This window comes from Ostrea edulis, chromosome 2 (assembly GCF_947568905.1).
Source record: "Ostrea edulis chromosome 2, xbOstEdul1.1, whole genome shotgun sequence".
Classification (NCBI taxonomy): domain Eukaryota; kingdom Metazoa; phylum Mollusca; class Bivalvia; order Ostreida; family Ostreidae; genus Ostrea; species Ostrea edulis.
Window position 1 is genome coordinate 64,850,190 of NC_079165.1, and position 15,458 is coordinate 64,865,647.

At 35.8% G+C, this 15,458-nt stretch overlaps 2 protein-coding genes across 2 annotated transcripts; one reads left to right on the forward strand and one right to left on the reverse strand.

Annotated features, from left to right (window-relative positions):
* Positions 1-11,479, reverse strand: LOC130051479 (uncharacterized). The gene is made up of 4 exons (XM_056153430.1): positions 11,242-11,479; positions 1,113-3,324; positions 97-406; positions 1-10 (listed from the first exon to the last, which is right to left on the reverse strand). Exons 1-4 carry the CDS (start codon positions 11,311-11,313, stop codon positions 1-3), a joined length of 2,604 nt encoding a protein of 867 aa, XP_056009405.1. The 5' UTR covers positions 11,314-11,479.
* Positions 11,480-13,457: 1,978 nt separating this feature from the next.
* Positions 13,458-15,246, forward strand: LOC130052304 (uncharacterized). Its single transcript, XM_056156777.1, has 3 exons — positions 13,458-14,152; positions 14,246-14,702; positions 14,787-15,246. The coding sequence occupies exons 1-3, from the start codon at positions 14,129-14,131 to the stop codon at positions 14,849-14,851; spliced, it is 546 nt and encodes a 181-aa protein (XP_056012752.1). The 5' UTR covers positions 13,458-14,128; the 3' UTR covers positions 14,852-15,246.
* Positions 15,247-15,458: the final 212 nt, after the last annotated feature.

Sequence of the window (15,458 nt, forward strand, 5' to 3'; positions counted from 1 at the left end):
TTAGGGAAGTCTGTTTGTTTCTTTGGAGGTTCTGTAGTCGTCTTAGGACGTTTTGTTGTAGTTGATGGCGCCTTGGTCGTAGGGGTCGGCGTTGACGTCGTTGTCGGCTTGGGTGTGGTCGTTGTCGGCTTGGGTGTGGTCGTTGTCGGCTTGGGTGTGGTCGTTGTCGGCTTGCGTGTCGTCGTCGTCGGCTTGGGAGTGGTGGTAGTGGTAGTAGTGGTAGTTGTGCTGGTGCTAGTAGTGGTTGTAGTTTTAGGTTTCGTAGGAGCCTTTGTTGTTGCAGGAACCACAGATTTCACCGTCTCAACTTTTACTGTGCTTTCAACTTTAATCTTGGACTCTGATTTAGACTTTTCACTTACTTTGGTTATTTCTTCTGTAGCAACATTTTTCTTCGTTGTCTTGTCTGGAACAAGTTTAGCATCTTTAGTGGGTTTTTTACTTACTTTAATCTTGTGCGTGTTAGTACGGGATTTATCAAGTTTTGAACTCTTTTTTTCAGATATTTTAGTTTTCGTTTTACTTATTTTTACTTCTACTTTATCAGCCTGGACAGTCTGTATTTTTTCTTTCTTCGTGTCTTTTTGAATGTCCCCCCTCCTAGGCTTATTAACTTTATCAAAGCCAATATCTATTGCGTTAGATGTAATGTTTTTGTCTATTGTTTCAATGGTTTTTGTGACCTGAATGGGAGTATCTATCAGAATGTCTCCAGTTATATCAAGATTTATGTCATTGGGGCTAGGGGCAGGGTCACCTGAAACAAATGATTGGCATAAATAAAATCAAAATTGGCAATACATGATGCTCATTTTGTAATGCGTAAATAAGCATATCTGAATATATATTTCTAAAGTCATGCAACTTGATTACTGAAAGCAGCTAAAATTAAGCTGATATATATAGATTTAACTGCTTTGCTATCCATATTATTTTCTGAGAAGTTTAAGGACTGCAACCGTACATACTGTCTCTGAACTATTATTAGAAATAACGCGATAACTTTACTTTTTATGAATAGGTCTACATAATTTAGAACTGTTAGCTAATAGTTAAACAGGTCACAGTAACAAACAATAGTTTATTTTTCATGGATACAAAATAATACTTACTCCATCCTGCAACATTTGATGGTGCTTTTGTTGTGGTATCCTGCTGTTTCTTATTTTGTTTTACGGTTAAAGTTGATTGCGTTGTCCATGTTGGCTTGATTGATCCAACTTGTACCCATCGTTCATTATTTGGTGGTTTTATTGTTGTCATTAAGTTGCCAATTCTCACCCATTTCTGTTCTTTAGAGGGTGGAGATCCAGCATTTGATGGAGCTATGTAATTATCATTATATCCCTGTCCTGGTTGATATTGATATGGTTGATTGGATGTTGTGTTGGAAGCTTGGTAATTTTGTTTTAAAGCAGGATTGGCTATGTAAGGAGGTCCTCCTTGTGGAGGATAACCTTGCTGCGGTTGTGCTGGTTGACTTCCTGGTGGAGGATAACCTTGCTGCGGTTGTGCTGATTGACTTCCTGGTGGAGGATATCCTTGCTGTGGTTGTTGTGGTTGACTTCCTGGTGGAGGATAACCTTGCTGCGGTTGTGCTGGTTGACTTCCTGGTGGAGGATAGCCTTGCTGTGGTTGTACAGGTTTACTTCCTGGTGGTGGATAACCTTGCTGCGGTTGTGCTGGTTGACTTCCTGGTGGAGGATAGCCTTTCTGTGGTTGTACAGGTTTACTTCCTGGTGGAGGATATCCTTGCTGCGGTTGTGCTGGTTGACTTCCTGGTGGAGGATATCCTTGCTGCGGTTGTGCTGGTTGACTTCCTGGTGGAGGATAACCTTGCTGTGGTTGTGCTGATTGACTTCCTGGTGGGGGATAGCCTTGTTGTGGTTGTGCTGTTTGACCTCCTGGTGGAGAATAACTTTGCTGTGGTTGTGCTGGTTGATATTCTTGTCCTTGATAGGGTGGTTGTCCTTGAACTGGCGGGAGCCCTTGGCCCTGTACATATGGTGGAGGTTGACCTTGCATAGGTGGAGGCCCTTGACCTGCTGGCGGAGGTTGGTATTGAGGAGTTTGGCCTTGACCTAAAGGCGGTGGCTTGTATTGGCTATCTGAACCTTTTCCAGCGGTTGGTGGTTGATATTGTGTATTTTGGCCTTTATAATTGTAATTCTGATAGGATGTTTGATTTCCTGAATATACATTTTTTTGATAACTTCCTCCTTCAGGAGGACTATAGTTGTTTTGATATTTTTGGTTAGGTGGGTAATATGGCGGTGTTGTATACTGATATCCTTGATTTTGCGGATAACCTTGGTTATATTGTCCTTGATTTTGATATCCTTGGTCTGGATAATATGGAGTTGTAGTTGCATAACCCTGATAGTTTCCTTGATATTGTTGATTATTTCCTTGATACTGTGCATTATTCCCCTGATACGGACTCTGGTAGTACGGGTCGTAATTGTAATTGTTGGTTGTCTGATAGTACTGATATCCATATGTGGTGGTTTGGTAGTAGTTGTTTTGATAATTGTTCCTGTAAGGTTGTCGATAGGGGGGCTGGGTGGGTGGATATGTAGGCGGTGGTGTCGTAGTTGTAGAGTAAACATATAATGGATCCTGATTTCCCATATAACTTCCGTCACTGGCTATTTTAGATAAATCTGTGTACTGAACGCCATTACCAGAGACGTATTGCTTTTTTGGTTTTGGTGCTGGTTCTTTATATTGCTTCTTCACAGCTGAATTTCCAAAGCGATTGACTTTATTAAACTTTTTAGGTTTACTCTTCTTCATTGCGGGTGGTGATGGTTTGGGTGAAGTGGTGCGCATGCGAGCTAGTCGAGCTTGTCTGGCTTGTTCTTGTTTGAAATTGAACCGCACTTGTGCACCGCCCAAGATATCTGGACTTGGTGTAGGAACTGGAGTCGTCACCGGAAATTGTCGTTTAGGTGGAAATCCGGAATTCCCGGCCTGTAGCATTTGATTTCTGTTAAATGGCTGTGGCATAAACTGATTAGGCTGGCTATTCCTTTGAAATGATGGTGGTGCATTAGATTTCCGCGGCTGAATAGCCGGGAATACCCTTTGGGGTTGAATCTGATAAGAATTCCTTGCGTTCCATGTTTTTCCTGGGAGGGGCTTTGGTTGGGGTGCGATAGGTGCTGCTACCCCTGCGTTAGCATTGCCAGAAAAGCTGAATACTTTTGACTTTTTAGCACCAAAATTTACTTGTTTTTGAAAACTTGGAGGTGGCTGTACTGTGAAAGTTCTTGTAATGTTGAGTGGGGCATGCAATGTGTCCACGCAGGGTGGTGATGATATCTGAAAACAAAAAGAAACAAAGTTTACTGAAATACAAATACAGATTCATTAGATTAAACTGTACGTATGTGAAAATGAAGGCCAGGGAGATTAATCGAAGTGATAGTTATACCCGCACTTTCTAAAGAAAATATAGCGGATATATATAGGGTATAAGATTGCCCAACAGAATATCCAATGCATCTTGACATATGCAGCAAGAAATATTTTCTAGTTATACAAGTACGACAGAGAGTACGAGGGCGAGTCAATAAGTAACCAGTCTATCCCATTTCCGATTGACAGAGACGGTCACGATTTTCATGCCTTGTTTCAATACATGTTTTATACCTGGGTTTAATAAGATATTGAATGTCAAACATTGCTAGTGATGCAAAGGCATGTTTTTCATCTAAAGTTGAGTACCGTGTGTTCAAAGGCAAACACTTGTGTAAGGGTGTTACTGTCTTATAACAACATCTGGTATAGTTATGGGGAGGTTTTCAGTTGGGAGTATAAAAAATACGTACAAATAAATGTCAGTTGATTACCGGTATTAATTAAAGTATTTAGCGTACATTCTGTAGATCATGAGTGCGCTTACCTTTAGGACTTTATTTCTCGTGACGATTTTACAATAAAATTGTAATTTCTCTAAATAAGGTAATTTTTAACAATATCTGATAAAACCTACATTCACATACTTTTCATCCAGACCCTCACCCCACCCCATCCCACCCCACCCCACCCCACCCCTTGAAACTAAATATGATGAATGTTGAACCAAATTGATTATCAAACACAAGTACTAACAGTAGTAATAACACCCTACATTTTCTACTGTTTATTGAAAAATGGAAATGTAGTCTTCAATTATATTTGTACATTTAATTCGTTCCAGAAAAAATCCTGTCATCGATGTCAAGCAACAGAGACCAATGAAAGTTTTGACTCCCCACCCCCACCCCCACCCCTCAACTACTTGAATATCGATTTTTATCCGACATTGAAATTTTGATCTGTCCCTTTAGGAAGTACATGTATACTGAATGCACAAAGTCAACGTATCTGATAGAGGCATGATTATATTGTCCTTAGCATGAACCGTGTAAAACCATGACTACAGTCCAAGTTCATGCCCATTGTCAATCACTGACATCATTTGTACGGCACTTAAACTAAAACGGACTGATTTATCGATAAGTGATACACATTCCTCTGTGAATTATTGCGACATAGATGGATTTGTTTGGGATACCATCATGGAGCGTTGTTTTACGGCGCTGTAATACAAGAACACAATGTTTGCCTTCTGTTTAGCATAAAAACGACACTTTCGGCGAGAGATCGGGAATAACAGAACACGTAAAAGGGAAATGCGTAAATTATCCTTACGGAAATATTCGTTGATTAGATGTATAATTCTACTGAGGAAATCAAAGATGTCAATTTTTGTCAATTGCAATCCATATCTGCCAAAACAGATTCGTTATGAGTAGAGTTATACTTTTTTCTCCAACTACATTTTTAATGACAATAAAATACATTATTAATGAACCGTAACGATTAGATATATAATCGTAAGGTTTTTACTCGTATATTTTGTGATGAAACTATTTGTATAATGAAAACGATGGAAGCAGGGGAATAATTTGTTTAATGGTGGAACTGATTAACATGCATACTTCTATTTTTTATACCCTTACTTAATACAAACTAAGATTAATTCTTTATATTTGTGTTTCGCAGTGTAACTTGCTTTCTGCTTTTGATATAGGTTTTCATAGATTACTTGTGTGTAGCTGTTTATATCGAGAATTGTGACAAAACATTGATAAATGATGTGATGTTTCTTCATTAACTCTATGGAACTGCCTCCCGCTGGATCTTCGTGTCGAAGGTTCATTAACTGTTTTTAAAAACAAACTTGAAACATATTTTTTTAAACTTGCATTTAATCTGTAATTTAGTATTTATGTATACAGTTATTTAAAACAACACCTCGGTTTTAGTATTATTTTATGCCATTTCCTAGGTATTTATTGTCCTTTGTTTTAGTTTGTTTTTATTGTTTTACATGTAAAGTACTTTAGAGTAGATAAGGCGCTATATAAGTGTACAATAATAATGATGATATTAAATGTAAATATTGCCCTTTACAAGTATACATGTACGTGTAGATGAGTTGGATTTTTGTATCACTTCCAATCAAAGAAAACGACTTTCAGTGTGGAAACATTTATCGTTGTGAATCTACGAAACATTGACCAGCTGAACACTAAATTGTAAATTCAGGTTTCTTAGAGGCGTTCATTCAACACATTCCAGCCAAACTTTGAAAGTAATCACTCACTTCATATTAAAGGAATCATAATGATTTATTGCATCATGATATTAAGATTTATCACTGATCTCGTGATGTCTAGGTCGGTCCTTGAATATATTGCCTTGAACCCCCAGTCAACATACTGACAGCATAGTGACTGATTGTTTGCGTTCTCGTCTATCGCGAATGACGATTGGTATGTGTTTAAATATGATCAGAACAATAGCTTCATTTCCTAATGTGGTAATCTGTAAATAAGTGGTCACCACACATGTTGATCGATGAGGATTAGTGGCGAGTACCGATAGCAAGCGCATTGTGGGCAACATCTATATATACGTTTGTCGAAACATCGCTCAAAGGTTGTATGATGTACGTGCACTCAGGGGCGTGGCTTCGTTAGGCTTGAGTAGGCACGTGTCTACATATGATTTTAATTTTCGTAACATATTTTTACCCAAAAAAATTGCTCACAATAAAATTTTATATTTCTCTATCGTTTATTTCATTGGGATTTTCTTCACATACTTTATTATTACTTGTGTCATTTAGACGAATCTTTTAAAAAGGTGTTATGACAGTTCAGAGTGTTTTGATAAGTTTACATAGAACCCGCCAAAATTCAAAAATAATTTCTATGTAGACTCCAGTGACAGTGTCGTGAGTAGGCCTAACAAGAAATTCATATCCTGATCTTGGTATCTTAAAAGAGGAAAATGAAAAATTCAGACTCCGGATAATATCAAAGTTGAATTTATAACTTCAAAATGGCTCCAAAGTCACAACTTTGAATTCCCATCAAAGCTATAGTACGTGTATGTATGAACATTATTACATAAATATTTTTTAAATTGTTGTGGAAACATTTGGTTCAGAATGAACAGAAAATAGGAAAGTGGAAAATCATGATTTGAACTATTTTTACTTATCTACTTATCATTAATGTATTATCAAAAATACAATGTCAAATAACAGTAATTAATCAAAAATGAAATTGAGGGGGATATAAACACCAAAATACCATAATTCCTTCGACAAACAGTCATTCCCTGACCAATCTCTATGATCTAGATATTGACATAAAGTAACAGAATCATAAAGGAGGAGGGGATATTAGTGGGTGTGTACCCCAAAGTATAGATCTAAGTTATATTTGATATTTACGAACTCCTGTCATTACATTTCCTATCATACTACTGATACCTGTATATAAACCAAGCCTCAGCTGGTAAAAATACACCCCCCCCCCACCCCCCCAGATTTCATCCAACAAAACAGCTTTAAAACTATAAAAATGCACGAGAGTTTATACCTATTTTAATGAATTTAATGCGCAAATTAGAGTAAACCAGTCCTTATTTTTTCTAAGATTTTTCGCCATCCCAATGACAAGAGGGGACCCACCACCACCAGCCCCAACCCCTTTCGGTGCTTCTCGTCCCAGTGATACCTATAAAATTGCCTACACATTAAAACAGTGCTAGCTACGGGTCTCATTATAGTATAAGTATTGGGGTGTATCATAGTATAGATGTACTGTATGGATGCATATGATATACAAATATAAGTGTGATATAGTTTGTCTACCGGATGGGTACATAATATAATGTACATGTAGGTGTTATATAACATAGTTTTACTGGAGGGATGTGTAATATATTACCGGTGTACTGAATTGGATGTGTATTGTAGTATCATTGGATGGGTTTGTGATATAGCACATGTATACTGAACGGGTGTGTATTATAGTATATATGTACTAAACTGATATATTATTAAATGAGTGCACTGCATGGGTGTGTGATATAAGTGTAGTGGATAGCTATAGCGGTGTAATTATATATGCATAAAGGATTGGTGTGTAATATAGTATAGTTGTAACGGGTGTGGAGAATAATGTAGGGGTATTGGATGGATGTGTATCATACTAGAAGTGTATTGAATGGATATATGATAATAAGTGTACTAGGTGGGTGCGTGTTAAGAAATAAATTCCATATGTGAAATACACACGAGGGCATGAACTTTACGCCTGCGTTATCACTTCATGAAACGCGTTATCACTTCATGTGAAGCTTTGCTGTTCATACCCTCAGGTACTTTCAAAAACGAAATGTATTTCTTATATTTACATTCTATTTCTATTTGTGTCCGAGAATTCCCAGCCGTTAAAACAGTCGGACTATATTTATCAAGATTCAAGCGCACATTTTCACATTCATGAGGAAAAGGCTATCACTTCAATTGATGAAGATACCGATACTGGATGTGTGCGTTATATAGCATAGTAATATCGGCCGAGATTCGACTGACACCTTTACCGAATCTCGGAGCAGTCCTTCTTAATTCATGTCGGGAAATTTACTTTCAGCTTTGGCTGCATCTAGCAATTAATGTGCACTTAGGAGACACTGTTGTTCGCTTCATATAAGATAGCTGACTATTAAACCATCTCTATATCATTATTAATGCTGCGTTACTTACCGTCTAAGTATGTAAATTCCCTGAAATAATTCCATTCAAATGATGACTTCCATGGTGCAATATTTCATCTCCCGAAATTGAAGAGTTCCTATAGTTTGTTCTTTAAATTAGCGATATATAACTAGGTATGTAGAGATACAATTTATCAGTAACTTGATAAAACAGACTATAGGAATTCTTCAATCTCAGGAGATTGTGCCATGAAAGTCATCATTTGAATGGAAAATTTAGTGACTGTTTTCATTTTGGGATTTTCATACCTAGTCGGTAAGCAATGCAAAATTAATAGTGGTAGAGTTACTTTAACTGTCAAATCACTTATTTGAAGCGAACAGCAGTGTCACTGAAGCTGAAAGTAAATTCCAGAGTTTGTTTACGCTATGAGTGTGCAATATATCATATTATATGGTTTGTTTATTGGCTGAGTGTGTAGTATGGTGTAAATGTACTGGATTGGTGTGAAATATAGCATTGAATGGTTGTGAAATATAGTCAGTGTACATGATGGGTATGTAAAAAAAAAAAAAAAAAACACAACCAAAAAACAATGACGGGTTTCGTTTTGAGGTGAGTGAAAAAAAGAACAGCTGCGAGTCGTCGTGCGACAGTGTTTAGCTGTGGTATTCTGTCCCTGCTCGGAAGCAGCAATCATAACTCCGTTTTCTTTGCATCGACTGACAAAAATATATTTTGCATAATAACTCAATTTATATACGTCATGCACTCATTCTCAAACACGCGACTCCACGTTAGTTAGGTAAAATGTTGCATTTGAAATATCTTCATTCGCTTCTTTTTTTTTTAAGAAAACAAAAACTCGTCATTAAAAGCTATTAAGATATGAAATAGTTTGCTTATGGTTTGCTTTGAAGGCAAATTTTATGGCAATGAATGTTAAACACATTACTCAATTTATACAAATTACATTATTACTCACAGAGAATTGTAAACAAAACATGAATTTGATGTTTACGAACCGTTGCGGTAAATACATGAATGATGTAGACATGTAAGGTAACGACCACACTCTTTCTTGGTGTCCTTCTCTATTTATTTAAGTTTTTTTCTTGTGTAGTCATAAATATTGATTTAAATAAAGTTGTGCTTTATAATTGTATAATGTAAATAGTTTATATCATGGATACCATTTCGTTCATATTCGAAGAATGTTACTGGAATTCTGTAGCTATGTTGATATGTTCTCAGTACTCTCGTTTTAGCAATGGATGTTAAAGAATAAGAGAAAGTCATTATAAAACTCGCATTTTTATTTCGTTTATTATTATTTTTTTTAAGCAATTCAATTTTATCCACACACTAAATATAAAACTTCCTTTTTCTTTAGCCCGTTATATTCGAGTGTAAGAATTATATATGCAAATGACAAAATATCTTGATATAGTAGTCATGCAGTCGATGAAACTGAAAGGCGCTCACGTGAAGTTGTCACGTGGCTGTGGTATGGTGACTTTTCAGTCCTTTTTGAAAATTATCTAGGAACTAATTGTACAAATTCTATTTTCATTTCTTGTATTTGATAACGCCCGTTAATGTAAAATGTAATGAAATTCAGATTTTTCCACAGCAATTTGCCAAAAATATATTCAGTTGAAGGCCGTTGTTATTTGGTAAGCTTAACCGATGTATATGTTATTTTATTTTGTACATAAACCTTGGGGAAATTGGTAACAGGTGTTAAATGTCAATCGTATGAAAATGAGTTTTTGCAAGTATCATCTTCGATAGTCAACAAAAGATTTTATTTATTCAGAGTATAATCATTACCACGACTGCAATGTAATTGTAATAAATAATCATACTCTGTTCCTGTAAAACCGTTGTTAGATGATGAAATGAAACGGTAACGCTTGTTAATGGCAATTTAGCGACAGCGAATAATGACACCTGGCGAAATAAAATAGCGTAAAATGCTAAAATATACAGAATTAAATAACTATTCAAAACTTACAAAATCACACTAAAACTGATTTATGATTAAATCTGTAGCCGAATAGTTAAGTCGACACGAAAATGGGAGGGGGGGGGGGGTTTAGTCGCTGTGACCGGTCGCAAGGAATGTTTACTATTTATAGCCTCCTAATCCCACCATTGGTTCCAGGAGTCCATGTATCCTATACTCTTAATTTCATATTCTTTATAGGAGTTATGAGATTGATCACTGTTCGTTATCTTTACCTTTTCGTTTGCGAATGAGTGTATGAACATCAGATAGAGGAGATCAGTGTGTATTTACACATGCGCGAACGACCAAATATGAGCGTACGTTGCTAATAGGAAGGGTGGTTGAAGAAATGGCTCAAAAATATTGTTTGACATTTGTTTCAATATTTTATTTCAATAAGCATTTTCACACCTCGTTGTGATTTGTTTTTTTAAATTATATGCAGGTCACGTAGTATCGGGAATAAGTTACTGTGGGAAAATACATTTACCAGCGTAGTATCCCAATCTCATGAAAATGCAGTAAAAACTGCTACATAAATTGAAATTGTAAGTTTTTGTCGGCCATGCTTTTGCCACTTTTAAGGTGATGTATTGGGAAGAATTTCAATAAATCCCTATTAGTCCTCAGTATCTGTCAAGAACATCGTAAAATGACAACGAGACGTTGGAAACTGCCGAAATCGTCTCAAAGGTCTATTTTTACAGCGTGGACAATCCACTGCATCACGATTTTTGTTGTCAGGGTTTAATGTACAGAAGAGGCCTGTGGGCTTTAGCATGACCACTTGCATTTGAAAAATTAAATTTCAATTTAACAGTTTATATATAAAAGAAAACCAATTCAAAAATGATATTAAAAACGTTAAAAAGAATTGACAGTTTTCAATATCAAAGTCAAACAAAAATAAAGTTACTTTAAATTTTCGGAAATTTAGATTGATAAGTTTACATATACAAAATAATATTTTTTAGACAAAACTTTGCTGAAATGTCAAATACATGTAATAGCAAAAATATATATTTTTCAAGGAATTATGATGCTGCATAACTATTTCTTGTCCGGATTTGAATCACATGATTTTTTTTCTTGAAACATTTTACGTCAAATTCAATTGCTTTAGAATCTTGACATCTGTTTCTGCAATGTAAACGATATAACTTACCAATAATAATAATACTGGAATTATGAGATCCATCATAGGATTAAATGTACATAGTCTGTTCATCACAATCATTGTTCACTGTTAATGTTCACTGAGAAATCCAGTTAGTTATTGCATCACTTTACATTTGCAGTCCATACTGCAGAAATTCCACCAATGATTCGAAAAATTCGAAAAAATAATGGTTTTTACGTGGGCTAATTCACTAGAGGCTAGGACCGCAGCACCGTATAGGGTCCCGATTGAAAGTGACAAACAGTAGACGTGTTTGACATTGCCTACTTGTATTTTATATTGTTCTGTCATTTTTTCGCGCGTGACAGGTTGTCGTCTGTTGGTCCATGTATGTGTCAGTGACCAATTCATTTGTGGGATAACACTCAGTTTCCTCATTGTGTAACGCTGGACATCACTGTCGTCAATATGGGATTAATGGGATTACATGATAATAGGAGGGGTAATCGCCAAACAATGTGTGATATTGTCTCCAAGAATGTTTTTTTTTTCTTCTCTATTTATGTTATATACATACATATACATAGATACATATTATTATTACTATGTTATTATTTTAATCGGGTTTTCATTTTGCTTCTTGGGGGGGGGGGGGGGGGGGGGGGGGGGGGGATAATCCTTATTTTGTCTTGTAGTTGTGGGTTGTTGTATCATTATCTTTTCTTCTTTTTTTTTTGTTTTGTTAGTTGGTGTTTATCTGTTTGTCGATCTGTTCTGAGGGGGATTTTTGTCTTGTAGTTGTGGGGTGGGATGTATCATGTAAAAAAAGAAATAAATTCACATTCCACTATCTCATAATTACGAGATAATATTATCTTGTAATTACGGGAACAGATTTTGTTACTACGAGAAAATTATCTCGAAATTACGAAAAATGATCGTTTAATTACCAGAAAAGTATTTCGTTATTACGAGAAAAGAGCTCGTGATTTCGAGTAAAGTTTTCATAGTAACTAGAAAATTTTCTCGAAATTACGAGAAAGAAATATGCATACAAAGCTGAGTTGCACAACTTATGAATGGTCTTGGAAACGTTTGATTTGGTAAACGGGGGACTGTGAGATATGGATAATTTCATCAAAAAGTTATTTTGGGATAATGTTTAAAATGCTCAATTGTTTAAGATAAAAAAGATATTCAACAAATTACTAATTCCTTTAAATTTATACATAAATATAAACTTTGACTCAGTAAGTTAACCAGTGGCAAATTTAGAGTCCCCCCCTCCCCCTTGCCACAAACTTAGTAATAATTTGAGTAAAACACCAGATTGGGCACCTGGGTTGAGTATATTGGCTAGTACTTGACTTTCAAATGCCCCCCCCCCCCGAAATCCTGGATCCGTCACAATTATTTTCTAATAATTCATTTGGAATGCTTCGTCCGGAAAGTGATTTCTTATATTTAAAACAGCATTTAAAAAAACAATGACGGAAAGAAGGTGTTGCACGTCTCATGTTAATTTCCCTAAAGGTGTCGCATGATAGATCGAAAAATTTAAGTTATTCAACGCAATTTCCGAGTTGCCCAAAGGTTCTTTCCCTTTGTGGAACTCTTATGCACAGTGAGACGCAAAACATACTTTCGTCCACAGGCGGTGGGTACAAATGTTTATCGTTATCTTCATATATTGCCTAAAGGATGATCATCAGACATCATGCAACCACCCAAATTGCTGGGACACACAATTTTAGTAAGTTTATGCGTATTTGATGATATCTCGGAACTTCCTTCAATGATTAATTTGATGCATGCATAGAAATTCAATTACTGCTCGTGAATTCAATTGATGCGTGCATCAATGTGGTGGAATTATCGCTCGCAAAAGTTTATAATTGAAAGACAGCAACAATTCAATAAAGATATTATTTATTCAATTGTGGGTATGGTGAATGGAAGATATCTCTAACTATATAGTTGCTATACAGAATTATTTTGTCATCAACTGAATGAATGATATAATTAATTTAACTGAGGAGAACAATAATTCAATTATTGCGCGCATTAATTGAATTGATGCGCATTACAATTCAACAGAAACGAGCAATAATTGCGCAATTATTCGTCTCTATTGTTATCATTAATTCATTTAAAGAGATCGAGTAACAATTTAACTGTAGCGCTCATAAATTCAACAGAATAATCAATGCTACATATGTATTAAGAATTCAATTAATGTGTGCAATAATTCAGAATTGAAGATATCATTGATTATTTCAATCCAACAGAAGAAGCACAAATGAACGTTCAAGATGGCCAACTTCGTTTTCGCGAATTTTCACGCTCATTTCTGATTGGAGGATATCATAGTGCCAATCAGGGCATGCAAATTCGCGCCAATCAAAAACGCGCAAAAATACAGGAGGCTATATAAGGAAGAGTTCCCGCATCTCAGCATCAGTTGCTATGATAAACAATATGGCGATGCTGCTTATCATTTTGCTCGGATATTTTGTTTCGGTTGGCCACATTGGCACGATTGAAATGCCGGAAATGTATGAGTAAGTGTAGATGAAGAAATTATCTATAATATTTTATAGCATTAATTATTTTGGAATCCTAAAATTTTCTGTTGGTTTTTTGTTGTTATTGTTGTTTTTGTTTTTGTTTTTTGTTTGTTTGTTTTTTTTGTTTTTTTTTTTTATATATATATATATTATTAAATAAATACACGATGAATAGAGAATAACACATATTGTCTATAGTGTATTACACCGTGTATTAACTTAATACTCCAAATCAGCCTGAGGGTCGTAGTGGGCTGTTGGAAGGAAGATGCTATTATAAAATACTGAAATATAATATTTACAGGGAATCTACCTCAAACTTTTCAATACGTCCGAGGTTTGGAGAAGTGCTGTTCAATCAAACAATGGAGGTCGATTGGCATATATTCGTAAGTTACCAGTAACTGATTTCCTTTATAAATCGTATTTCTGACTTTCAAACTTCAGTTACTTGGCATTCTTTTCTTTCTCTCTATCTTCAGCAGCAACAGCTGTATATCAAAGTCAAAGAAAACGATCTCGTGGTCTCTCTAACCTGTGTCATGGACTATTTGGCTATTTTTGCAATTGAGATTTGTTCAAACTTGAACGCCATGTTGGTTCGTATCCACAACTATGGCAAAGATTTCTCCGTCGAATTGAGCAATAGTGTTGTTGAAACTACAGTCTTTGAAATGGAGAACATGTATGCCTGCTTTGCTTACCTCTTCAGCAGTGTGTATGCGTTCAGCTTAGACTGTTCCAGAACTGCTGTCTCTTTGTCCACTCAGGCCGTATACCTAGTCAGCACCATTCTGTCTTCTGTGTCTTCGGAGGATATCCTTCACCTCGGTGCGTCCTTCTGCTTGATAACTTGGTGTATTTCGGTTGTGGATACAGCACGAGAGTTCTCTAGGAGGCTTGCAGTGATGAACAAGACAGTGAGCAGTGTCGCAGAAGGTTAATATTTGTCTACATCATCTAAATCTCATCAGCAATGTAGTCTATATTTATCAATGTTCTAATTTGCTTTATATATTTTAGCAAACCGAGAGTTAAAGCTGAAATTTGAAGCCATGGAAAAAGAGAAACAAGAGAACGGTGAATAGTTATGGCATTTGTTATTATTGTTTGAAATTTAGATGATATAAACTACAAAATTCATATTGATAAACATAATCAATTTCATTACAGAGAGAATCCTGTTAGATATTGAGAAGAAAACAAAAGCCTTGTCAATGATGATGCGTGTATACGCGTCCGAAACTAAGTCGAAAATAAGCGCCATCATTTTGCGAAAGACACATTATTTTTCTAAAATTAAATGGAAAGAAAGACATTTTGTATATGTATACATGTATCATAGAGTCAAATATTTTTTGTAGGTTGGAAAGGCTGGCTAGCCACAAATATCTTCGCCGAAATTTTGCAACGTCAGACTTTGTTGTAAATCATCTCTTTTTGTTAATCGTCGATCGATTAAAGGTTTCATTTGAATTCACAAGCATTTTTTGTTCTTAATTCATATTTCTAATCAACTATTTCTAGCATTAGCAGTTTTCTAACGATTGATTGACACCCCCCCCCCCCCCCCCGAAATTACTTGTATTAATTTTCATTATCATTCCGCAAGGAAAGTTTCTGTGTATATAGCAACTTTTGATTCCGACTAAAATCAGAAGTTTGAACCGCCCACATAGTCGCTACAAAAGTATT

Bases quoted from the DNA above. Each gene is read 5' to 3' on its own strand.
- LOC130051479 (XM_056153430.1), bottom strand. From the start codon at position 11,313: ATGATTGTGATGAACAGACTATGTACATTTAATCCTATGATGGATCTC. The intron at 3,325-11,241 runs GTAAGTTATATC...TTTTGTTTTCAG, and splicing joins TTCCAGTATTATTATTATTG to ATATCATCACCACCCTGCGT. The intron at 407-1,112 runs GTAAGTATTATT...AACTTGTTCCAG, and splicing joins ATCAAATGTTGCAGGATGGA to ACAAGACAACGAAGAAAAAT.
- LOC130052304 (XM_056156777.1), top strand. From the start codon at position 14,129: ATGGAGGTCGATTGGCATATATTC. The intron at 14,153-14,245 runs GTAAGTTACCAG...CTCTATCTTCAG, and splicing joins AGGTCGATTGGCATATATTC to CAGCAACAGCTGTATATCAA. The intron at 14,703-14,786 runs GTTAATATTTGT...TATATATTTTAG, and splicing joins AGTGAGCAGTGTCGCAGAAG to CAAACCGAGAGTTAAAGCTG.